At 48.3% G+C, this 25,946-nt stretch overlaps 1 protein-coding gene across 1 annotated transcript in view; it reads right to left on the reverse strand.

Annotated features, from left to right (window-relative positions):
* Positions 1-25,946, reverse strand: part of RYR1 (ryanodine receptor 1) — a 128,246-nt gene that overhangs the window by 26,648 nt on the left and 75,652 nt on the right. Inside the window, exons 72-89 of the mRNA XM_070386741.1 lie at positions 24,817-24,876; positions 24,427-24,564; positions 23,760-23,872; positions 23,466-23,562; positions 22,833-22,939; positions 20,727-20,778; positions 20,515-20,583; positions 18,855-18,954; positions 18,430-18,509; positions 18,261-18,337; positions 17,250-17,323; positions 16,599-16,616; positions 15,423-15,503; positions 11,350-11,438; positions 11,127-11,255; positions 10,939-11,043; positions 8,115-8,196; positions 5,594-5,781 (exon numbers count right to left, since the gene is read on the reverse strand). Of these exons, the coding sequence (XP_070242842.1) occupies positions 5,594-5,781; positions 8,115-8,196; positions 10,939-11,043; positions 11,127-11,255; positions 11,350-11,438; positions 15,423-15,503; positions 16,599-16,616; positions 17,250-17,323; positions 18,261-18,337; positions 18,430-18,509; positions 18,855-18,954; positions 20,515-20,583; positions 20,727-20,778; positions 22,833-22,939; positions 23,466-23,562; positions 23,760-23,872; positions 24,427-24,564; positions 24,817-24,876 (1,659 nt within the window). The remainder of the gene's footprint in view (positions 1-5,593; positions 5,782-8,114; positions 8,197-10,938; positions 11,044-11,126; positions 11,256-11,349; positions 11,439-15,422; positions 15,504-16,598; positions 16,617-17,249; positions 17,324-18,260; positions 18,338-18,429; positions 18,510-18,854; positions 18,955-20,514; positions 20,584-20,726; positions 20,779-22,832; positions 22,940-23,465; positions 23,563-23,759; positions 23,873-24,426; positions 24,565-24,816; positions 24,877-25,946) is intronic.

A 25,946-nucleotide genomic window follows, 5' to 3' on the forward strand; every position in this document is an offset into this window, starting at 1 on the left:
ACCCATTGACAGATACTTAGCCTGTTGCCATACCTTGGCGTTGTGAATAATACTGCGATGAACATGAGAGTGCAAACCTCTCTTTGAGATAATAGTTTCATTTCCTTTGGACAGATATCCAGAAGTGGGATTGCAGGGTCATATGGTGGTTCTAGTTTTCATTTCTTGAGGAATCCTCTATTCTGTTTTCCATAGCGCACCAGTCTACATTCCCACCACCAATGGTCAAAGGTTCCCTTTTCTCTGCATCCTTGCCACGCTTGTTATCTCTCTCATTCTCTCTTTTTTTTTATAACAGCCGTCCTAACAGGTGTGATGTGATATCTCATTGTGGTTTTTTTGATTTGCATTTTCCTGATGATAAGTGATATTGAGCACATTTTCATGTACCTGTTGGCCATTTGTATGCCTTCTTTAAAAAATGTTTATTCAGGTCCTTTGCTCATTTTTAAATAGATTTATTGATTTTATTGTGTTGGAGTTATTGTGAACATTTTGTGTGCACTGCATATCAACCCCTTATTACATATGTGGTTGGCAAATATTCCTCCCATTCTGTAAGTTGCCTTTTTATTTTGTTGATGGTTTCCTTTGCTGAGTAGAGTCCTTTTAAAATGATAAATGACGCAGGGGACTTCCCTGGCAGTCCAGTGGTTAGACTCCATGCTTCCACTGCAGGGAGCACAGGTTCGATCCCTGGTTGGGGAACTAACATCCCACATGACACACAGCGTGGCCAAAATATATATATATATATATAGAGAGAGAGAGAGAGAGAGAGATAGATAGATGACATGACTTTAGCTCCTGCATAATTCTTTCTGGTTCTTCCCTTCCCCCCTCAGACTTTTGCTGAAAATCTGCTGGTTGAGAGAGTAGGGCTAGGACTCCCCAGAGCAGGCCTGGCATTCAGGAGGTGCTCATTGACTATTTATTGAGCTAGTAAGTGGATGACCCTGGAGGCAGTGTACTTTGGAGTCAGACTGCCTAAATTCGAATCCCAGACTTGTCAATTAGTTGTGTGACCTTAAACAGAGCACTTCCACCTCCCTGTGCCTCAGTTTCCACTTCTGTAAAATGGGAATAAAAAATAGTCCTTACTACTTCATGGTTGCTGTAAATTACCATTCATTTACACATAGGACCTGGCACAGAGTGAGAACATGATACATATTATCCCTTCTCCCTAAAGCTTAGGTAGCAATGTAGTTATGACTTCATCTTCCATTGCAGGGGGAGAAGGTTCAATTCTTATTTGAGGAGCTAAGATCCCACATGTCTTGGGACCAAAAACCCAAAACATAGAAAAAAAGAAGCAATATTGTAACAAATTCAATAAAGACTTTTAAAATGGTACACATTTTAAAAATCCTAAAAAAAAAAAGAATCTGTGAGGAATTGCCAGGGAAGGTAGGGGTCCCAGGGGTGGGTGGCACAGATACCCAGGGAAGCAGGCATTGCCAGGGATGGGGGAGGACGTGGCCAACCGTGGCAAATGCTGTCAAGATGACGAGTCAGAGGAGAGATTGTAGGGTGGAGAGATCCCTGATGATCTTAGTTGGTGTAGTTTCAGGAGAGTGACAGGGACAGAAGCCAGCAAACCCCAAATGAGGGAAGGAGTGGGAGGTGAGAAAGGAGTGAGCAAGTGTAGACAGCTCTTGGGAGGCGTGGCTGAGAAGCGGAGAGACAGAGAGGGAGGGAGGCTCTCGGAGGACAACTGGGAGGCATGGGGCACTTTATACTTAACTTGGGTGACCCTGGCTTATTTAAATGCTGATGCTGCTAAGTCACTTCAGTCGTGTCTGACTCTGTGCGACCCCATAGACGGCAGCCCACCAGGCTCCCCCATCCCTGGGATTCTCCAGGCAAGAACACTGGAGTGGGTTGCCATTTCCTTCTCCAATGCATGAAAGTGAAAAGTGAAAGTGAAGTCACTCAGTCGTGTCCGACTCTTAGCGACCCCATGGACTGCAGCCCACCAGGCTCCTCCATCCATGGGATTTTCCAGGCAAGAGTACTGGAGTGGGGTGCCATTGCCTTCTAAATGCTGATGAACAGCAGCAATTACAACCCCTAGGATAAAATAAGAAGCCACAGGTCTATACCGATATAAATGAATGAACAAATGCATAAACAAACAAGCAAATGGAGGAGAAAGGAAAAACTCTTCCTTACAGTAAAACGGTACCTAATCTGTGCAGAAAAGGGAATCTTCTTACACTGTTGATGGGAATGTAAATTGGTGTGGACCGTATGGAAGTTCCTTAAGAACACTAAAAATAGAATCACTATATAATCCAGCAATCCCACTCCTGGGCATATACCCAGACAAAACACTAATTCAAAAAGACACACGCACCCCAATGTTCATAGCAGCACTGTTTACAATAGCCAAGACATGGAAGCAACCTGAATGTCCATCAGCCGATGAATGGATAAGCCCAGTGGTACGGGGACTTCCCTGGTGGTCCAGTGGTTAAGCACCTGCCCGCCAATGCAGGAGACGTGGATTCAATCCCTGATCTGGGGCGATTCCATGTGCCTCGGAGCAACTAAGCGTGTGCACCACAACGACTGAGCCTGCATGCTCTGGAACCCATGCTCCACAACAAGAGAAGGCACCACAGTGAGACTGTGTTGCCCACACATGGCGACAAAGAGTAGCCCCCACTGGCAAACAGAGAAAGCCCATATGCAGCAGTGAAGACCCAGTGCAGCCATAAAGACATAAAAAGAAGATGCGGCACATGTATACAATGGAATACTACTCAGTCATACAAATTAATGAAATAATGACTTTGCAGCGACATGGATGGACCTAGAGATTATCGTGCTAAGCAAAGTAAGTCATAAAGAGAAAGACAAATACCATGCGATATCACTTACATATGGAATCTAAAATATGACACAAACAGAAACGGATTCACAGACCTAGAGAATAGGCTTGTGGTTGCATGAGGGGGTGCGGGGGAGGGAAGGATTGGGAGTGTGAATTTAGCAGATACAAACTATTACATGTAGAATGGATAAACAGCAAGGTCCTGCTGCATAGCACAGGGAGTTATATTCAACATCCTGTGATACTCCATAATTAATATCAGATCAGATCAGATCAGTCGCTCAGTCGTGTCTGACTCTTTGGGACCCCATGAATTGCAGCACGCCAGGCCTCCCTGTCCATCACCAACTATATATGTAAAACCGAATCACTTTGCAGTACAGTGGAAATTAACAGAACACTGTAAATCAACTATATTGCAATAAAAATTTTCTAAAAGGTACCTAATTCCCAGGTGGCACTAGTGGTTAAGAATCTGCCTGCCAATGCAAGAGACACAAGAGATGTGGGTTGGTTCCCTGGGTCAGGAAGATCCCCTGGAGTAGGATATGGCAGCCCACTCCAGTACTCTTGCCTGTAAAATTCCATGGACAGAGGAGCCTGGCGGGCTACGGTCCCTGGGGTCGCAAAGAGTCAGACATGACTGAACACACACACACAATAAAGGTAAAGGATATCAGAAAATTAAAAAACTACCACTTGTCAACTGCCAGAGTAATAATCATTTGACACAAGCATTTCTGACGGATGCCAACCTAAGTACAGGATATTTACATAGCCTCAAAGCACAACCTCACAAGGTTCCAAGGGAAACGATAGTATCATTACAGTGGAAACCCTGGTAAACACCTTCACCAAGTGAGCCGAGCTGATGCAAACTGAAACGTGAAGAACTAAAAGCACGTACCTCCTGATATGATATGCCAAGAAGGACACAGTGCTCCTCTTATATTCCTGTCAAAGTCCATAACCTCAGTCGAATCACAAGGAAAACTCAGACAAGCCCACACTAAGGGCCATCCTATAAAACAACTGGCCTCTATTTTTCAAAAATGCCAAGCTCATAAGAGGCAAAGACAAACCAAGGAAGGGTTCGGGATTGAAGAGGGCTAAAGAGACAGGCATCACCAATGCCATGAACATGAACTTGGGCAAAGTCCAGGAGATGGTGAGGGACAGGGAGGCCTGGCGTGCTGCAGTCCATGGGGTCGCAAAGAGTCAGACACGACTGAGTGACTGAACAGCAGCAACAAGGGGACACAATGCCTAAATTCAATCTCCGATCCTAGACTGGATCCTTGACAAGGGAAAAACTTCCTTCAAGGGTGAAAATTGAACAAAATCTGTAGATAGCGGCATTGTGTCAAAGTTAATTTCCTGATTTGCATAAATGTTTTGTGGTTATGTAAGGGAATGAACTCATTCTCACTACCTGAAGTATTTAGAGGTAAAGGAGAATCATGACAGAGCAAACGAGGTAAAAAGTTAACATGTTGGCAATCTGGGTGAAACAGTATGCAGAAATTTTATGTAATGTTCTTGGCAACTTCTCCATAAGCCTGAAGTTATTTGAAACGAAAAAGATAAAATAGTGATGGAAAAGATCTGGCAGTAATAATAGAAATAATAACAGGCAATATCTCCTGTATTCTGTGTTCCAGTCATTATCCACTGTTCGCCCACTGCCCACTCTCATAGCAGTCCTTTGAAACCGTTAATGTTATTATCTTAGCCCCATTTCACAGATGGGGAGCCTGAGGCTCAGAGCAGATGAGTGACTTACCTGGGGTGGAAAGGATGGCAAAGCCAGGTGAGTGGACTCCTGGATAAAGCTGGCTCCTGCATCTCCCTCCTAACAGTCTCATTATTTAGACCTGCAGTGGTCATTAGTGACTGCCTCTCCCATTAGCCTATAAGCCCCATGAAGGCAGGGCTGTGTCTGTCTCAGTCGTTGCTCTGTCCGTGGTCAGGGTACCAGCACAGGGCCCAATGCAGAGCAGAAACCCAATGGATGTTTATCAACTGAAAAACTGATCTCTATTTATAATAATGATAAAATTATGACTATTAATAATGATAATAGAAATACTAGTTCTTATTTGTATTAATGCATTTCATCTTCAAAACAACTCCAAGGAGGACTTCCCTGGCAGTTCAGTGGTTAAAATTCCCTGCTTCCAATGCAGGGGAAGGTTCAATCCCTGGTTAGGGGACTGATAGTCCACATGCTGCCCAACCAAAACAAAAACAAAGCCCAAGGGCTTCCCTGCTAGCTCAGTGGTAAAGAATCTGCCTGCTAATGCAGGAGACACGGGTTCAATCCCTGGTCTGGGAAGACCCCATATGCCACAGAGCAACTAAGTCCATGCACCACAACTATTGAGCCTGTGCTCTAGAGCCGGGGAGCCGCAACTACTGAAGCCCACACACCCTAGAGCCTGTGCTGCACAAGAGAAGGCACTGCAATGAGAAGCCCGCACGCCTCAACTACAGAGCAGCTCCTGCTCGCCTGAACTAGAGAAAAGCTGGTGCAGCAACGAAGACCCAGCACAGCTAAAAAATTTTCTTAAATAAATGAAATTATTTTTTTAAAAAAACCACCAAAAAAAAAAAAAAACTCCAAGGATGGTTTTATTCCCATTTTACAGATAAAGAAATGGAGGTGCCCAGAAGAGTCTCTTGACCAAAGCAGGAAGCCAGGCAGGTGCACAAGTGGCCATTAGCACCCCCACCCATCCACCTTCCAGTACCCACCTTCTGGAAGTCCTTCTTGGAGATGAGACCACGGGGATCAGTGACATAGTCCTGGAAGGCCTCAGAGCCCACGATGTCCTTGAGTTTCAGGAACATGTCAAAGAACTTGAGGATCATCTCCACGTTGGATGAGGATTCCACAAGCATGTCCACCATCTGCCGGGCAATCATGCCGTTCACCACGTTCCCTGTAGGCAGCCCCCAGTCAGTGTGACCCCAAAGCACCTCCTCTCTGGATCCCCATGAGGCCTGCCTCCCTCTCCAGCTCAGGAGCTGCCAGGATGCCCTGTGCTGGTGGAACTTCCTGGCCAGCTCTGACCCCTCCCCAAAGGGTCACTTCCTGCTCTGCAACAGCATCAGGTGTGAACCTGGCTGATCCTGTCTTCGTCCTCCTCCCCCTATAGCTGGGGGAGTCATCAATAACGATAACAACGGCATCAGCTAACAGCAGGTCCCAGATGCCATGGCAACTGCTACATTGATGTGACCTCATCTTTGTAAGAAACATGTGTCCCTGTTCATTTGTACAGATGAGGAAAAAGACTCAGAGAGAGTCCACACTCAGGGTTCCATAGCCAGTGAGGCGCTGCGGCGGACTTGAACCCAGAGAGGCGAGACCTCAGAGCTGACACACCTAAGTCTTTCCCAAGTCCATAGGGGCCAGGGAGGTCCATAGAAGACTGAAGTAGGCTAAAGGGCAGACAACAGGGAGAAGTGGAGACTGGTAAACTGGGGCACCACGCTCCACCCCCCAAAGCAAACTGGCTCCAGCTTATTTTCAAACACAATCTCACTTTTATTTGTTTATTGGCCACACCACATGGCTTGCAGGATCCATGACCAGGGATTGAACCCAGGCCATGCCTGTGAAACTGCCAAGTCCTAACCACTGGACTACCAGGAAATTCCGCAAACTGGCTCCAGCTTCCTTTTGGACCTTTCAATTTTCATATAATCTCAAATGTATTAATGCATGAAGTTTCCAAAAGTACAAGGGAACTTCATGGATTCCAGATTCATCAATGGCTTACATTTTGCTGTGTTTGCTTTATAATACTTCTCCCTCTGTTTTTTTCACTGAATCATTAAGGAGTAAGCTGCAGACATGAGGCATTTTACCCCAAACATTTCCACATATATGTTCTAAATGATGAGGACATTCTCTTATCTAATCGTAGTGCTGTCATCAACATCAGATTGAATATTGATATGATTTTGTTATTTAATCCAATTCAGCTGACTTTTGCCATGTGAGAATGTAGATCCTGGGCACTGAGTCTTTCAATTTTTCAAAAACAAAATGTTTAAAGGGATTTCTGATTTTTAAATTTGATTTTTTTAATTTATATTTATGATTTATGTATTTATTTTTGCTGCACCATGCACCGCACCATGGGACCCTAGTTCCCTGACCAGGGATCGAACCTGTGCCCCCTGAACTGGAAGACACAGAGTCTTAACCACTGAGCCACCAGGGAAGTCCCTAAATCTGATTTTTCAAAAGCTAATGACTAGTTACCAAAAACTTAAGACATTGTAGGAGGATTATTCATTGCCAAATGGTTTGTCATAGCAAAATATTTTTTAAAAACCTTGAATGTGGAACTTCCCTGGGGGCACAGTGGATGGGAGTCCAGCTGCCTGTGCAGGGGACACAGGTTTGATCCCTGGTCTGGGAGGACGCCACATGCTGGGGAGCAACTAAGCCCACACACCACAACTACTGAGCCCGCACTCCAGAGTCTGGGAGCCGCAACGACTGAGCCCGTGTGCTCCAACCACTGACCCCCACGCACCAGAGCCGCACACCTCGACTACTGAGCCCACGAGCTGCAACCACTGAAGCCCGTGTGCCTAAAGCCTCTGCTCCACAACAAGAGAAGCCACCACAAATAGAAGCCTGTGCGCTGCAATGAAGAGTAGCCCCTACTTGCTGCAATTAGAGAAAGCTGTGTGCAGCAATGAAGACTCAGTGCAACCAAAAATAAATAAATAATAAATGAACACATTAAAAAAAAAAACCCTGAATGTCCATTGATAGGGTTGTGGTTAAATGAATCACTGTATCACAACACACTGGTAATATGCAGCCATATGAAAGACTGAGGATGCTGTTATGAACCGCTATAGAAAAAGTCTTTGTCTGCAAGTTAAATTACTTTATTACTAATAAATTATGGTTGTTTTAAGTCACTACATTTTAGGAATATTTGTTAGGCAGCAAGAACTAACATTCAGCAAATAAATAATGATTCAGGGCAGACATTTTAAAAAATGTCCTGGCCACCCCCCTGATTAAGATTTCTCTGGGGAATCAATAAATTACCATATGTACATAGGACCTGGCACATAATAAGTGCTCAATAAGTGTCTGGAGAGCTTATTACAGCGGTTTAAATGCATTGACCCTGACATGACGTCAGATGGGGTTGAGGCTTAGGCTCTCCTGGGTCTGAGGGCCATTCTCGAGCTTGTCTGCACCTTGGTGCCCTCCACTTACCCCCAGCCACTGGGCACTTACCTTCTAGTAGTGACAGCAACATCACCACCATGTCCTTCTGCAGATCCAGCAGCTCCTTCAACAGCTCGATCTGGCTTGAGTCCTAGGGACCCCACACCCCATCTGTGTGAAGGTTCTTTTTGGCAGAGATGCCTCCCCCACCTCCAGCTGCTTCCATCCACCCAGCAGGGCCTAAGACCATTTTCCTTCCCCATCTTACCTCCGAGGGGACCCGAGTCCAGACATGTTCCTCGGAAGCAGGGCAAAGGGCAGACAGACAAGATTGTGGGGGTGGGGTCGACACTTTGGGGAAAGTGAGCCCAAGGGGGGATGTGTAGTGGCAAGGGCTGGTTGACAAGGAGGGCTGGGAGGAGTATGGGGCTGAGAGCAGACGCTTGGGACCAAGAGAGACAGAGACAGACAGGAGCAAATACCGGGGACACTGACACAGATCTGGGAAGGGATGAGAGTTCAGCAAGGCACCTGGCCTATGGTGGGAGGTTGACCCATGTTTGTTGAATGAGTATGTGATGAAAAAAGTGAGACTCTGGGTTCAGGAAGAAGGCTGCGATGAAAAAAGTGAGACTCTGGGTTCAGGAAGAAGGCTGCAGGACACAGCTATGGGCTCTCTGGTAAGCCTTTTGGGAAGAATGTGGGGACACTTTGCTTCTCCTGTTATAGTGTCTCGTGGAGGGCCCACAGAAGTCTCCAACATGATCGAAGTTCTGCCTCATGGTCCCTATTTGTATGAGGCTGAACTACAAAAATTGCCAATATTCAGGCATGTCTCGCCAACAAAGTGGTAATTTCATAAGGTTCTACTTAATAAAGTGGAAGAAGGGTAAGGGTACCAGGTAAACGGGATGTAAGGCTCCTCCTTGCTAGTTGTAAGGCTTGATGTAAGGCTACCCCATGCTAGTTTTTAAGTTGCTAATTCTAATCCTAAAGTGCGTGCATGCATGCTAAATTGCTTCAGTCGCTTAAGTCGTGCCTGACTCTGTGCAACTCTATAGACCATAGCCGCCAGGCTCCTCTGTCCGTGGGATTCTCCAGGCAAGAATACTGGAGTGGGTTGCCATTGTCTTCTCCAGGGGATCTTGCTGACCCAGGGATCAAACCCGCGTCTCTTATGTCTACTTTCATTGGCAGGCAGGTTCTTTACCACTAGTGCCACCTGGGAAAAGCCCTCTAGTCTTAACACTTTCCCATGATTCCAAAGCTCTGCATTCTGACTCAAAGATTCCAACATTCCAGGATCTCAGATCCTGGTGAGTGCCTGTGGTGTGTGCCTGCCCAAGACACAGCTACTTGATTGATTCAACAATCCTGCTCTCAGAGAATATAGGACTAAACTCACCTTCCTGGTTCTAGGGGTGGGTATTGGACCAGGTCTGGCCAATCAGAGCTTTCTTTTCCCTGACCAGGGTGATTGGTTCAGGAATGGGCATGTGACTCTGTAGTCCAATAAGAGTATGGCAAGTCTTTTCTTGGAGCTAAAGAGGGGTTCTTTCTCCTCTGAAGCTGTTAGAGGGGCTCACGGAAGCCCAGGACACCATTCTTTCCAGGCCCTGGGAAGTGCTTGCTTGATAATGAAGCTAGAGAGGAGATAGACATTTCTACTAACAGCATTCCAGACCCTGGATATGATCTGATCTGTGATGTGAGCTGATAAGTTCTTTTTTTTTTTTTGTAAGCCACCACTTTGCATTGGATTTCTAGCTTTTGCAATTTAACTTAGGCTATGGCTGATGAATTAATTCTGTAAGATTTGGAAATCTCCACAAAGATACCAGTATTCTCTAGAATTTTAAGATTACAACAGCTTGACTTCAACTCACCCACACTGAGAAACTGTGTAGTTAAACTCAACTTCTTTCAAAAGGTCAGATGACACCAGACAGGGTTTCTGCCAGCCCCTGTGGCGCCTTTGAGTAAATTAGAAAAAGCTTCCCTTCCTCAAGACTCTTCCTGTTGGGAAATTATAAAATATAAAATATTGCCACCTGCTGGAAAACTACTGGAATAAACACATCGATGTATTTACGTAGGATGTGTAGGTTCTGGATGGTGCCCTTTCAGACGCTGAGCCCTCCTGCAGCACATTTGGCAGCCTTGAAATACGTTGACCTGAACTGAACTGATCTAGGTTCTGGATGGTGCCCTTTCAGATGCTGAGCCCTCCTGCAGTGCATTTGGCAGCCTTGAAATATGTTTACCAGACAAGCAGAGCAAACGGATAAGGTATTTGTGAGACATTGACAAGACTGCAAAGGGGTGGGGGTGGTTCGGCAAAGGGAGCACGAAGATGCTAGAGACGGGGCTCGACAGGGACCTTACATCATGGACGCCCTGGATAGGAGTCATCTGCCGCAAGCAGAATAAAGAAGCAAAACACTGCTTCAGCTTCAGGCCCAGATCTAGAAGCCAACCCTTTTCCTATCCCCATCAGTCAACTTCCCACCCCAGGGTTCCCGGCGGGTTCCAAACAGGTTGCATCTTCCTTCTGGATGTACTTTCTGCATGACCCCGCCTCCTCCCCTCCACAGTCTATCGGCTGATTATCTATCCTACTGGTGTGAACACCAACCAACCATAGAGGAGTTCTGGGCTGGAGGCGGCGGGGCCCAAACGCAGACCAATGGAACTATAGATAGATAACCAGCCGATTGGCGGTGGAGGGGAGGAGGCGAGGTCATACAGAAAGCCCATCCAGAAGGAAGATGGGACCCGTCCGGAACCCGCTGGGAACCCTGGGGTGGAAAACTGACTGAGGAGGCAAAACTTGTAAACATGCCAGTTAGGGGATGTCCGGAGGCAGTAGGATGAAGAACGGAGGGGCCCGAACCTGAGCGAGCTTCATCATCATGTGGGCAAACACGTGCAGGAATCCCACCACGGCGTCCCAGAGGCGGCTGTGCGCTAGACTCTGCTGGTTCCCAGTGCAGGGGCCCTGCGTGGCAAACGTTCTACGTGAGCACCAGGGAGGGCGAGGGATGCGAGACTGCCCCGCCTCCCCCAGAGAGCGAATCCTACCTGGATGTACTCGGTGAGGCTGTTGAACACCTGTTTAGCCACCGACATTGCCTTGGAAAAGTTCCTCTTGCCTTGCTCCTCAATGACATCCTTGCCGGAGTAGTACCAGTAGAAGTCGCTGATGGACTCCTGGCGGGTAGACGCAGTGTGAGTGGCTACTGGGGCCAGCTATGGCCCAACAGTCCCCGGCCCAGGTCACACCTGGACGGCCTCACAGCCTCACCTGCAGCCGCAGGAGGTAGTCCACAGTACAGATGATGATGTTAATAGTGGTTGTATTCCCTGTCTGTGTCCGTAGGTAATTTTGGAAATCTAGAGAGACGAAAAGTTATTCATTCATTGAGCTTGAGGAGATGGACATGTGCTAGAGGAGATGGACAGTGGGTCCTTTATTCATTTATGCAATAAATATTTATGGAGTGCCTACTGTATGTCAGAAAGCATATAATCATTTCTAATAACTCTTTATCAGTACCTACTATGTGTTAGAGGAAGATGGAGGATCATTTATCCATTTTGTGTAATAAATATTTATTGTGGGCCTACTGTGTGCCAGATGTAGTGGAAGGTCATTTATTCATTTTCCCCCCAAAATATTTACTGAGCATCTATAATACAGCACGGGGAAATGGAGATTCAACCTTTAGCCATTTGCAAGTTTTTTTTTTACTGAATGCCTACTATGTGCTGGAGAGGTGGAAGATTGGTTATTTATTCATTCATTTCTCAAAAAAAAATTCATTGCACACCTACTGAGAACCAGAGGAGATAAGCATCTGCCATTTACTTGTTCATTTAGTCAATATATATTTATTGAGCACATGCTATATGCTAATGATAGATGAAGATTGGTCACTTATACTTTAGTACTATAAATTTACTGAGCATTTACTCTGTGCCAGGCACTGTTCAGGGCTTCCCAGGTGGTGCTAGTGGTAGAGAATCTGCTTGTAATGCAGGAAACACAGGAGACTCAAGTTCGATCCCTGGGTTGGGAAGATCCCCTGAAGGAGGGCAGGGCAACCTACTCCAGCATTCTTGCCTGAAGAATCCCATGGACTGCCAGAGGAGTCTGGGAGGTTACAGTCCATAGGGTTGCAAAGAGTTGGGCATGACAGGAGTGACTTAGCACATATGCAGGCACTGTTCAAGGCCCTGGGGATACAGGAATAAAAGAAAACAAAGTCTCTGCCCTTGTGAAGTTTCTATTGTCATGTAGTAATTTTTCAATGTTTTCTAACTGCAACCCACAGCAGGAAATACAGTACATGTTTATACTGAGGCCCAGGACGGGTGTCTAATCTGACATTACATACACATGTACCGAGCCGGTAGCTTCACATACCCCTACTATGTGCCATGTGTGCATGCTTGCTGTCACTTCAGTCACGTCTGACTCTTTGTGACCCGATGGACTGTAGCCCGCCAGGCTCCTCTGTCCATGGGATTCTCCAGGCAAGAATAGTGGAGTGGGTTGCCATGCCCTCCTCCAGGGGATCTTCCCAACCCAGGGATCAAACTCGAGTCTTCCAGTTTCCCGCATTGCAAACGGGTTCTTTACCACTAGCACCACCTGGGAACCCCAGTATGTGCCATGCATTCTGCTATTTTGTGTCCTGTACTAGTTGAGTTAACTAGAAAGAATTCTGATCTCAATGCACTAAATGTATATTCTTAACCTCCCAACCTTGATTGCACATTAGAGACACCTGGAGAGTTTTAAAACTCCCAATGCTCATACCTCATCCCAGACCAATTAAATTAGACTATCTGGGGTGAAAACTGGGCGTTAGCGTCTTGCAAAGCTCCCCAGGCATACCAATGTGCAATTAGAGATGAGAATCTCGGCGATAAACTTGATTCAGGACCATCTAGTGAGTCAGTTCCCACTATTTGAAAAACGGTCTATGGCAGAAAGCTTATAATTTGAGCTGAGTGATGGCTACTTGGGTGCTTATTAAACCATTCTCCCTTCTTTAGTGTGTGGTTGAGAAATTCTGGAATAATAATTATGATGATCACGGTTGTGATGGAGGAAGGTCAGGGGGTTGGAGGAACCCAGAAGAGCTGCCTGACCCAGGTTGGGTGGTCAGGGAGGGCTTCGTGGAGGAGAGGACCTCTGAGCTATGACCTGAAAGATGAGTAGGCGTTGGCTGCTCAAATTCCTCACTGTGTGACCTCTGTGTGCAGCAGACTGTCTTGGTTTTCCCATATGTAACATGGTAGTCGCAATAGACCTACTTTATCGAGCTGTCCTGAGATTTTAATGTGTTAGTATATATAATGAATTTAGAACACTGATCTGTTCTAAATTTATAACAGGTATGTAAGTGCTCAATAAACAACAGCTTGTGGACTCTTAGTTCCCAGACCAGGGCTGAAACCTGCACCCCCTGCATTGGAAGCACAGAGTCTTAACCACTGAATCACCAGGGAAGTCCCAACAACAGCGGTTCTTAAGGGGCCTTAAAGAGAGTGCTGAGGTTAAGAGTTGCGCTTTGGAGCAGTGATTCTCAAAGCACCAGTCCAGACTAGCAGAGTTGGCATCTCCCAGAAACCTGTCAGAAATGCAAATTCCTGGGCTCCATCCCAGAACTACTAAATCAAAAAACTTGGGATGGGGTCCAAAAGTCTATTTTAACAAGGCCTCCAGGTGATTCCTAGGCACACTTGAGTCTGAGAACAACTTCTATAGACCCATTTGCCAAATGACCAATTCACCAGATTATCAAGGCAATGAACAGAACTTCAGTTAAATCCTTTTGATGTTATAGCAGTGTGTTGCCCAGGATGGCTTCAACAGCCCCTTGGAATTTTTTTCTCCTGAAGTTTTACTTCTACTTGACTTCCCTCTAAACACTTCACAATCACTATTTCAGTCTGAATGTCCTTTTGCCTGGTTTCATGTGATAGACAAAAAGTAATAGTCAGACATTCAAGATTTTATAAGCAAATTGATAGGCTTTCCCACCAACCTTGTTTTCTAATTCCTTTTTCTGTGTTCATTTAAATCAGACCATAAGCCTAAATGGTTAGCTACAACTCCCTGGTTTTGTCTGCTCTGAATGACACGGAACACTCAAGACATGCAAAGCCTCTAAGATTTGAAAGATATTTCAAACATTTATTCGACTAGACTGGTTTACGAATCCACAAATTTGGGCAGAAGGCTGGATGGCAGATTTGGTGGGAGAAAGAAATTTCACCGAAAGAACATTCTTAGTTCCAAAAGTCACAGACCCAGGGACGAAAATTCATTTTAAATCCCAAAGACTGATTCCACCTTCGTTAAAGAAAGAAAACCTTAGTCACCTGGCACTAAGGTACGTAACAGAACTTGAAGGAAAACTAGCTGTGGAAACAATGGCTCATGCTTTATCCTTTGTTGAAAAGAAAAGAGTAAAAATTAAAGATGTTTACCAGTTACCTTAAAGAATACTAGCCAAGTGGGGTGGAGGTTCTATGGAAGTTAGGTTTAGAATCACTCCCATTCTTGTCATGAAGTTAATTTCTGGGCAGTCTGTGGTTTCTTATCACCTGCTAAGTGTTATAACCACAACTTCGAGACTGTACGTGTTTGTCATAGGAAACTGCATTGGGTGGGATGTTTGCTGTTCAGAACTTCAAACTGTTCCTTTAACGTTGTACACCGTGTGCCACGTGAGGTGTCATTTTCTCACCAGTGATGTATTTCATTAACTTGCTGTGTCATCCTTTATCTGGTTATATTGTCTGAACCAGAACACAAGTTGTGAAAACTCAAACTTGTTTAAGCTAGGCAAGAGAATGCGAGACTTCCTCCTGGCAAAGTATTTTATAAGCAAAATTAATAAGTGGTTCTAAGAGATTCATTTAGAAATGCCAGGCAATTTTTCCCTCTGCAGACCCAGAGTTAAAGGAAATCCACCGCATTTACTGAACTTTGGCAGCTGCTGCAAAATGCCTGTGGGAAAACGGCATGTGGCGAACTGCTCATGTGTGAAAATTGATTTTTGGCCAAATTGGGTTTTGGCAGATTGCTTTGGGGGAACTGGACTGGTTAGAGGAGGTGAAAGTGAAACAAAGTGGCTGGATTCCTGAAATTCAAGAGAGATTTAGGCAAGTGGGCAGACAGGGCTTGACATTGATTGAAAGTAAAAAATGAAGGACTGTGGGGTCGAGGACAGTGGGGCCTGGAAGGGTGGCGAGGTCGTCACTGATCAGGGGAGAATGGGACTGGAGGTTAACTCAGGCAACCCTTCCAGACCCACCCCAGACCTTGGCCGCCTCTCCATCTCACCCTCCTTTCCTCCTCACCATTATTGTGACCCTCGCAGAGCAACTGCAGGAATCTGAACAGGTCCTGGGTGAATTCATCATCTGCCATGACCTTCTCTCCTGGGTGGAAGCGGGGGTAAGGCATGGTCCAGAAGACGTCAGATGCGCGAGGACACCAGAAAGTGTGCACACGGCCCATGCACACTACACACACATGCACAAAGGGCAGGTGTGCAGGGAGCAGCAGCCACCATTTTAAAGACACTATGAGGGCCATGGGAATCCATGACACCAGAGGTCCCAACCTCAGAGTCCAGGACATCAGCAGGAGACTGAGGGGCCCTGAGTCATGAAGCTGCGGCCTCAAGCGTCTTTCTACAGTATCAGTGTCTCCTTGATGTCACCACTTGTGTGACATCCAAGAGTGTCGACCTAGAAGAGGTTTGGGCTGCTGATACCTCCCTCAACCTCGCTCCAGGACTCCGGGGTGGGGGGTGTGGTTAATGGATTATGGGGGTTGTAGTCACTTTCACGCAAAGGGTCTGTGCAGGAGAGAAATGAGCAGGCGATGCAGTCGAAAGCCAATTGGCTCAGATGTCTTAAAAGCAGCCAATCCAGGAAAAGCAGAGGGGGAGGAGTGTAAACATGGACCAATCAGAATGGGCATCTGAAAGGAGCCAATCACTGTAGACTATAGGGGCGGGACAAGCGAGGGGAAAGCTAGACAGTGAGTGTTCAGGCCAACCAGAGCAGGTGCAGAGGAGGCACGCACACCAATCAGAGTGGATGCTTGGGGGCAACCAATCCGGTTGGTGGATGGGAACAGCAGACTCGATCAATCTGGGGTCGCGGGTGCAGAGAGCCTGGTATGTGGGAGTGGGGTTCACCCCACCTCGGGACTGCGAATCTGGGTCTGGAAGTCCAACAACATCCAGCTGGAAAAGGATCTTTGCCATCTTCTCTTGCTTCTATTTTACACATGGGGAAACAAGCTTACATAAAGTAAGCGATTTATTCATAGTTCCATGTGTTGTCAGTGGCTAATCTGGGACCCGATTCTTGGTCTCTGGAGCCCTGATCTCAAGATTTTCCGCCGGCATGGTACCTCCCTCCCCTGCATGTCCCAGATCCTCAGCCACCAGGTGGAGGGGGGCAGTTGGGGGTTAGAAGGGAGGGGTGGCAGCAGCATAGCAAGGAATGGGCTCCGGGAATTACCGTTCTGGCGATTGATGACTGAGGCAGCCAACAGGATGGGAGGAAGAAGCAGAAGAAAAAGAAGGAAAAAGAAAGACAGAAGGAGACAGAGAGACAGGAAAAAAAAAACACACATTGATATGGTCAGGATTGAAGACATACAGAGAGAAACAACCCATAGAGAGAAAGAGCAAGAAGGAGCAAGAAAGCAAAGAAGAGAACAAGAAGAGGGTGAAAGCAGAATGGAAGAAAGAAGAGGGAAGAGAAAGAGAGATGGACAGGTAGAGATGGAGAGGCAGGAGGCAAGGATCAGGGCAGAAAGGTTAGACACGTCACAACACAGCAAAGAGGAGACTCAATTAACTCGGATTAGGGACATTAATGAGAGAACAGCAACCCGGGCTGGAGACTTGGGGCATGTGGAGGGTGGGATCCATGTGGCGACAGGTGAGAACACAGAAGGACACCCAGGGGAGGGACCAGGGGGAGGGAGACTCTGGAGGAATGGGAGCGGGGCAGGACTGGGACCACTGCAGGAGGGGGAACCTGAGGATGCTCTTGGGGAGGGAGGGTGTTTGGGGGAAGGGAGTTCTGGGCAATGTTGGGGGAGGGAGTAGAAAAACTTGAAGGAAGGGGATGCCCCAGGGAGAGGGAAGCCCAAAAGGGCCTCACCAGTTCCATCCTCATTCACCATGCCCAGCCCCTCTGCCTTGTTCTGTCTCTCGAAGGCATTGAGATCCAGGACACTGAGGGAAAGAAAGGAAAGACGGTGAAGATGCGCTGAGGCCTCTGCCCTCCTCTATTCCAGAGCCTGGCAGCCCTCCCCATGATGGGGGAAGGTGGTAGAGAGAGTAAGCTGAAATCGAGAGGAAGCAGAAACTAAGAGTTGATAGAAGCTATGCAGTAGCAGCTGTGGGGTAAGGTGGGGCAAGGATGAAATACATAAAAGCTGAAATCAGAAGGAAACAGAAACCATCAATTAGCAAAAGCTTCAGAGAGGCAGTGAAAGGCAGTCAACCACAAGAGGAGAGCGAAAGCAGACAGCAGAGGAGCCGCAGGAATGGGGGTCATCAGAAAGAGCCCCAAGTCCCTGCTGCCTGAGTGCCCCTGAAGTCTCAACTACATTCCAGCTATCTGGATCCTTAACATAACTCATTCTTAAAGTCTGCGGCATTTTGCCTCCTTTATTGTTCCATGTGACTCCTTACAGTAAACTCCCTGTTATCTGAGCTGGCCTGAGTGGGTCTCTGTTCCTGGAACCAAGAGAACAGAACTAGAACTGGAGGTGGTACCAGGACTGGGGACTCAGCTTATGAAAGATGTGCACTAGGGGGCTTCCCTGGTGGCTCAGTGGGGTGATCCAGTGGTTAATAATCTGCCTGCCAGTGCAGGAGACACGGGTTGGATCCCTGATCCAGGAAGGTCCCACATGCCTTGGGGCAACTAAATCTGTGTGCAACAACTACTGAGCCACGTGCTCCAACTACTGGAGCCCACAAGCCCTACAGCCCTGTGCTCTGCAACAAGAGAAGCCACCACAGTAAGACACACACGCATCGCCACTAGAGAGTAGCCCCTGCTTGTCACAACTAGAGAAACACTTGTGCAACAACAAAGACCCAACACAGCCAAAGATAAATAGATAACATTATTTTTTTAAATAATATGTGCACTAGAGCCCACCTGCAGGTTTGCATCAGTGCCTGGATACTTTGGAAGAAGCCAACTTCCTTCTTGTCCTTCAGGTAATCCAGCATTTTCTGCAGAAGGGTGGGAGGAGTGGGGGACCTGGGAGTCACACAGGAACCTCCCAGCCCTCTTAGCCCTCCTCCCAAGTCCCTTCACTCATTACCTGCTGCACATCAGCATTGCCCCCATTTAGGATGGAGATGCCCAGCTTCAGGGTGGAGGACACCATGGCGCCTGTCTCTCCTTGGGGGAACGGGTTGCAGGGGGGGCACGGCGGGGGGCAAACAGTGGTCTGCTCAATTTGGAATCAGTGTTCTCCGCCCACCAGAAAACAGCCACCCCGGGGGGAATGTCAGAGAACTGGGCAGAGGAGTGTGCAAGGGTGTGTGTGCAAGGTTGATTAGAGGAGTGTGCAAGGGTGTGTGGGCAGGGGTGATCAGGATTGAAGGAATTAGTGGGAAATTGCAAGGCAAGAGGGCAAACCACATGCACAAGGGGTGGGAGGGTGTGCCTGCTGGGTCCAGAAGGGCTGGGCGGGTTGGGACAGGACGGTGTACTCAGGGGGAGCCAAATGCACACGGAGGGCACCTTTGCAGGCACTGATCATCTGCAGCACCATCTCCGCGGCCCCCCGGGTGTGTAGCCGCGCCTGCTGGTACAGGAGACGCTGCTTCTCCATCTCTTTTTCCTGCAGTAGAGTCCGGCCCACATTGCTGAGTGAATCCAGGCCCACCAGCCCAGCCTTTCCCCCTCACGGCCTTGCCCTCACCCTTGCTCTTCCTGATCCAGCCACATCCCCTGGCTCACTCCTTCAACTGTAAGCTCCTCTGTCCCCTGGGATTTAGATCTGTGATTGGTCTCCTGCACTGAGCACAGGGCTGGGCCTGGAGTGGTTGTAACGTGGCCCCACACACCTTCAAGGAGTCAATGGATAAAATCCCAGGGATTTGTGAACACGGATGGCGGGGGGAGGTCTATGTTTATGTTTCCCCGCCTCTGGCTGAAATGTAGCATTTCCTTCCATTACAGATGAGGTCATAAATCATGGCAATGTTAGCAGAATCTGTGGTTGTATCACCCATCAGAATCACAGATGTTTGCATACCACATTATTTTTGAAGACATCTTGAAATGTCACTTATGTTCATCACCACTTATCAATTACAGTAGCTACTGGATCCACTGTTAGTTCTTGTTATTTGGTAGATTAATAAAGAGATACAGATATTACTGTATCACAAATTTTTAAAATATTTTAGTAACTGTTTTAATACGCCTATTTCTTCTGCTATGAATTCATTTTGTACATTTAGACACATTATTCTGAGGGACTTCGCTGCTGGTCCAGTGGTTAAGAATCCTCCTAGCAATGCAGGGGACATGGGTTCAGTCCCCGATCAGGGAACTAAGATCCTACATGCTGTGGAGCAACTAAGCGCACAGCCCACAGCTGAGCCTGAGCCACAACTGGAGAGCCTGGGTGTCGCAACTACTGACGCCCATGTGCTCTGGGGCTCAAGTGCTTCAACTACTGAGCCACAACTAGAGAGTCCATGCATTGCAATGAAAGACCCCACATGACCCAACAAAGATCCCTCAAGCCACAACTAACACACAATGCAGCCAAACAAATATTTTCTAAACATAAATACATGATCCTAAGAAAAGAACTGCCAGATGCCAAAAGGGACCCTGACACAAAAAAGGTTGAGAAACTCAGGGAAATGCTTGCTGATCACCTTAAAGAATGAAAGGTTGGGCTCACTGCATTTACTACTCTCTCACTGTCTGGCCTTTGCTTATGCTGTGCCCCTACCTGGAACACTTTCCTCTTTTTCTTCAACTGGCACATTTCTTTTATCCTTTTCTGCGGATATCCTTTCCTCTGAGAAGCCCTCCCTGAAGCCCGTCCCCCCAGGCTGGATCAGGTGTCTCTCCAGGGTCCCCATGACCCCCTGAACTTCCCTGGCTTCCCCCACTCTGACCCCACTGCTTGTGCCTCCTTCTTCCTGCCAGGACCATTTTGCCTAGCTCCCCTCATCACCACCATGGATACTCGATGCTGTTATTGTCTGCCTGATGTAGCTGTCTCCCCAGTGGACTGGCTTGGTCACAGCTATGTACCCAACATCACCCAGCCCAGGGCTGGGCCCACAGCATTGCTCTGTGAACACACGCTGAATGAATGGGGGATGATGGAGTCAGGGTCCCCTACCCCTTTCTTCCGGGACTACTTGATCCCACCTACCTCGAAGGAAACCTCAACCTCCTCTTCTTCAGCTTCGCCATTCTCCCCTCCCTCCTCCAGGTGGCAGCTCTGGGGATGGGGCATCGGTTAGAGATGATGGTGAACAGAAAAGATACCCCAGTCCAGTCCCAGCCCTTTCAGTGGACAGGCATTGCAGCTGGGCAGCAGTGGGCAGGGAAGGGAACCTGCCCTAGATGGGGGCAGGGCCTCACCTTAGCCATGATATCAGCATACGCTATATACAAGTAATCTTCATCCAGTTTGCTGAGAAAGTAAGTGGGGAGACAGTTAGGGCCCAGTATGCAGGAACTCCATCTTATAAGTGCCTCCAGATTTCCTATGGAAAGTCAGTTCTCCCCATGCTCAGGCTGTGTGGTGCCGATGGGGTAGGCTCTCCATTGCCAGACTGGGCATGTGATCAAGGCCGAGCCAATTGCTACCTTCTATCTTGACTACAATAATAAGTAAGAGATGGTCATGTGATCCACACTGGTCCGGTGGAATTCATTCTGGGAGTTTTGCTGAAGCTATTGATAGAAGTGCTCCTTTTCCACTGGGATTGTTGTGATGGTGTGATGGAACCCTAGAGCTTCTGGGACTATCTTGCCACCTGACAACTGGTTAGCTCACCTGACAACTACGATCAACCACTTCCTTGCGTCTCCTCTATAATAATACTAATGACAGCAGAAGTAATGGCCAACAACCATTGAGTTTACTCTAGGTTGGTCTCTATTCTAAGTGTTGGTACATAATAACTAATTCTCATAGTAACCCAACTAGGTAGATATAAAGTTGATCCTTAAACAATACGGTTTGAACTGCATGAGTCCACTTACATGTGGGGTCTCTTCCCCTCAATAAATACTACCACAGTACTACATGATCCATTGTTGGTTGAATCCACGGATGGAGAACCATGGATATGGAGAGCCACTTATAAGGTTATACATGAATTTTTAAATGTGTGAAGGGTTAGTTCCCCTTTGTTGTTGTTCAGCCACTAAGTTGTGTCTGATTCTTAAGAGACCCCATGGACTGCAGCACACCAGGCTTCCCTGTCCTTCACTGTCTCCTGGAGTTTGCTCAAATTCACATCCGTTGAGTCAGTGATGTTATTTAGCCATCTCATCCTTTGCCACCCCCTTCTCCTTTTGTCTTCAATCTTTCCCATATCATGGTCTTTTCCAATGAGTCAGCTCTTCACATCAAGTGGTCAGAGTATTGGAGCTTCAGCTTCAGCATCAGTGCTCCTAACCCCTGCATTGTTCAAGGGTCACAATGACTAGTCCCATTATACAGATGAGGAAACTGAGGCACAAATAATTTTCTTGGCCAATGTCACAAAGTCTGTACTGGAATTCAAACCTGAAGAGTCTAACTCCAGAGTCACTGCTTTCCCAGAGAATAGAAAACAGAACACTCGGCTTTCCAGTCTCCCTCACAGCTGGTGGTGGCCTGATGTCAGAATTCTAGCCAATGGGCCATGTGCCTAAGCCCACCATGGAGAGCGTTCCTTGGCTAAAAGGATTTGGGTTTTCCTTAGAGGAAAGCCTTTCTCCTTTCTGTCTGACATGTAGTCATGATGTCTGGAGGTTCAGCATTCATTTTGTAGCTATGAGGCAACAGCTTAGAATGGCAGGGCAGAAATCCTGATTGAGCATGGGTCTCTGTCAGCGTCACTATGCCCCTGCCCAGCCCAGGACTCTCTATCTCCTGACTTGGTGTTCCATGAGAAAAACAAATCTCTGTGCCTCATTTCCTCATCCATACACACAAAGTTGATAATAATATCTATCTCATAGTATGAAGATGAAGTGAGAGGATCTCACCATCAAGTGTTTAACATGATGCCCGACACATGAAAAGCATATGATAAATACTGCCTGTTGTTACCGTTAGCAGCAGCGCCCTTATTACTGCTATTTATTCCCAAGACTGCCATTGGCCCATATGAAGCTTTTGTCTGAATTAGAAGTGCCCTGTTCCTCACTGCCATCTGCTGGAAATGCATCGCAATATACTGACCTCGCCCCTATAATATACTGCAACTGATTTTATGTGAACAAGACATTTTCTTCTAGAATAAGCCTAAATTGATATTGCCTGTGATGTGAACCCTTCAGAAGAGATGCCCCTGTGAAGTGCCCAGTCTGCACAGTGGTACAAGGCGACTCTGCCTGTCCCAGTTAAATGACATTAAAGGATCAGCTGTGGGTGTCCCCCCTTCCCGGGACACAGAGGTTCTCTCTTGAGGAGCAAGGATTGGAGTGGGAAGAGGTAGTGAGTCCCTCTTGCAGACCCAGGAAGGGTCTCACCTCTTTTCAGTCAGGGCGGTGCGGCTGAAGTGCAGGACCAGCTGGTGCAGGGGGTCTGGCTTCTTCTCTTCCACCTCCTCCTCCTCCTCCTCCTGCTCCCCAGCTTTCTGGAGGAAGGAGTGGGGCTTTGGGTAGGGGTTTCCAGAGTCCCCATCTGTCTCTCATATAAGCCCTGCTGCTGCTGCTGCTGCTGCTAAGTCGCTTCAGTCGTGTCCGACTCTGTGCGACCCCATAGACGGCAGCCCACCAGGCTCCCCCGTCCCTGGGATTCTCCAGGCAAGAACACTGGAGTGGGTTGCCATTTCCTTCTCCAATGCATGAAAGTGAAAAGTGAAAGGGAAGTCGCTTAGTCGTGTCCGACTCTTAGTGACCCCATGGATTGACTGCAGCCTACCAGGCTCCTCCATCCATGGGATTTTCCAGGCAAGAGTACTGGAGTGGGGTGCCATTGCCTTCTCCGATAAGCCCTGCTAGACTGTTTTTATTCTCTTCTCCCACATCCTGCACCCTCCCCTGCTTCTGCCCAAGCCAGGGGCCCCTGTTCCCACACCGCTCAGTGTGAAGGATGACCCCTGGAGGTGGGCCCCAGCCCTACCCATCTGCCCCCACACTCCCAGGCAGGCCCCAGCTCACTGAAAGGTCATCTATCATGCGGTCCTCAAAACTGTGGTCTTCCGTCAAGATCCACGCCGCCTTGTAGCTCTCCAGAAACATATTACAGGCCCGGTGCCTTCGGAGGGGAAGATTTGAGGCGTCAGCAAGATTTCCCCATGCACGTCCCTCGCACCGCTTCCCCTAACCATTCTGCCTCCGCTAACCATTCCTCAAGACCCCACTGGGTGCGCACCCCATCCTCTCGCCTCCTCACCCACCCATTCTCCAAGGCGGCTTAGGCTCCCTTCCTCCATTGGAGGCGGGGTGTCTTACGTGGGCAGGTTGTACAGGGGGGTCATGCGGAAACAGGCGACGACTGCCCTCCGGCGCTGCTTCGATAAGAGCTTGTGCCACACGGCCTTCTTGGACTTGTAAGGGTGCTCGATCTGGTGGCGGGATTATGTGTCATGGCTCCAGGTTCTGCCCCTGGTCTGATTCCCACTTCCAGCCCCGAGTGAAAATGCCCATCTGTGCCCAGTCCAAATTCAGGACGATTCACAGGGCCGAAGGAACACCCTGACTGGCTCCGCCAATAGAGTCAAAGTTCTGACCTGTTCTCCTCTTGCAGACCAATTATTTCCCTCATAGGCCCCGCCCACAGACTCAGACCGCCCCCTTAGGCCCCGCCCCAACCTCAAGACCCGCCCAAGGTCTTGCCCACAGAGTCAACGCGTCTCCACCAGGCCTAACTCTCAGACCCAAAGTTCTGCACCGGCGCTGTCCCTAGGTCCAAGATTGCGCGCCAGGTCTGACACCCATATCAAAGCCTCCATTTTAAGTCTCGTTGTAAAATTCAAGGCCCATCCCCTACAAAAGATTTAAGACCCGCCCTTTGCCCCGCCCAGAGGCCGGCAGTTCACCCGCAGGCCCCGCCCACAGGCTCAAGCCCGCCCCAGGCCCCGCCCAGAGACCAAGTTTTGACCACTCAGCAGTAAGACACCTGCTCCAGATGGTAGAGCACGGCGGACACTTCCTGAACTCTGCGCACGATTTTCTCCGGATCGTCAGCGTCCTCCTCGCGGCCCGGGAGGCCCCGGTACAGGGCCATCTGCCAGCGCAGAGAAGGGGAGCCTTCGACCTGAGAGGAGGAAGATCGTCCGGCATGAGGCCTCTCCCTTGCCCGCTCCCTCCTCCCTCAGCCGGGCTTCTCGGAGGGCCACACCCCCACCCCACGATTCAATGCCACGATGATTCACTGAGGGATTGAATACGAGTTAAGGTCCTTCTTTCGATGCCTGGCACCGATATAAGGGCTCAAAAGCTGGCTGTGACTGTTGCTATTATCCTGATGCGCCCCTTTCAGTTGCAGATTGAGGAGGCAGAGGCGTACCTTTCCCTGAAGGTGAAGGTTGTTTTGCAGATATTCCCGGACCTCCTCATCTGTGTCTTTCTGAAGAGACAAGCCAGGCTGGGTCACTCCGGAGGGCCCAGCATTCTTCTTGTCCTACAACCCTCTCCCTTCTAGCCCCACTACCCCAAGATCCAAGAGAGGATTCAAGAGAAATGAAAAGGATCCAGAGGTCAGGAATGGTCAGAGAGGAGTCCGAGTGGCCACTGAAGGCACCTTGAAGAATCAGGATTAGAGGGGCCTCGTTGGGGTATGAAAGGAGGTAGGGGTTGACATGAGGATATCCTCAAAGGTCATAAAAGGAGGTCAGAAGAGGGTCAGAGTGGGGCTGGGAGTAAGTGGGAGATGGGCAGGGAGTTTTTGAAAATCAGAGGTAGGTGAGGGGGATTATAAGAGGCAGCAAGGTCATCAGAGGTCAAGGAGGTCAGGCAAATCACTTGTCACTGGCGGGGTTCACACAGAGACTAAAACAGGGATCAGTAGGGTGGGGGTTCTTTAGGATCCCAGGAGAGGGGGTGCTCAAGAACCAAGTTAAGGGGTCAGAAGGGCCCTTTGGGATTTCAGCAGGCCTCAACAGGTCCAGCAGGTCTCAACAGGTCCTAGGAAAAGCTTGAGGTCCTGAGGGAAGGAGGCTTTAGGGTTCTGGGAAAGGGAATGCTTGTGATATCAGCGGAGAATCAGTGGTCTTCAGGGTCCTGGGGATTAGTAAATCCTCAGGGTGCTTAGCAGGGTCCTGGGGGAGGTTCTAAGGGTCTTGGGGCAGGATCCTGGGAGGACTTCTTGGGTCCCTGAGGCTGAAAATGATCTGGGGGGGGAGTTCCCATATAATGGATAAAAGGGGCCCCAGGAGCCTCTTTGGGGTCCCAGAGGGCTTACAAGGGGTCTCAGTCTCTCTCTGAGCCTAGGGAAGAAGTCATTAGGAACCTGGGGGCTACTTAAGGTCACAGGGTGCTCACTGGGCCCCTAAGAGTCTTTGGGGCTCAGTTGGGTGTTAACAGACTCCAAGGGGAGAGATCCACAGGGTCCTGAGGAAAAGAGAGAGTGAGCTGGAGAGCCCAGTGGGAATCCAGAGGTTCAGAGGAGGGCCAGTGGGATCATGAGGGGCTCTGTGG

The sequence above is a fragment of the Bos mutus genome, chromosome 18, assembly GCF_027580195.1.
Source record: "Bos mutus isolate GX-2022 chromosome 18, NWIPB_WYAK_1.1, whole genome shotgun sequence".
NCBI lineage: Eukaryota > Metazoa > Chordata > Mammalia > Artiodactyla > Bovidae > Bos > Bos mutus.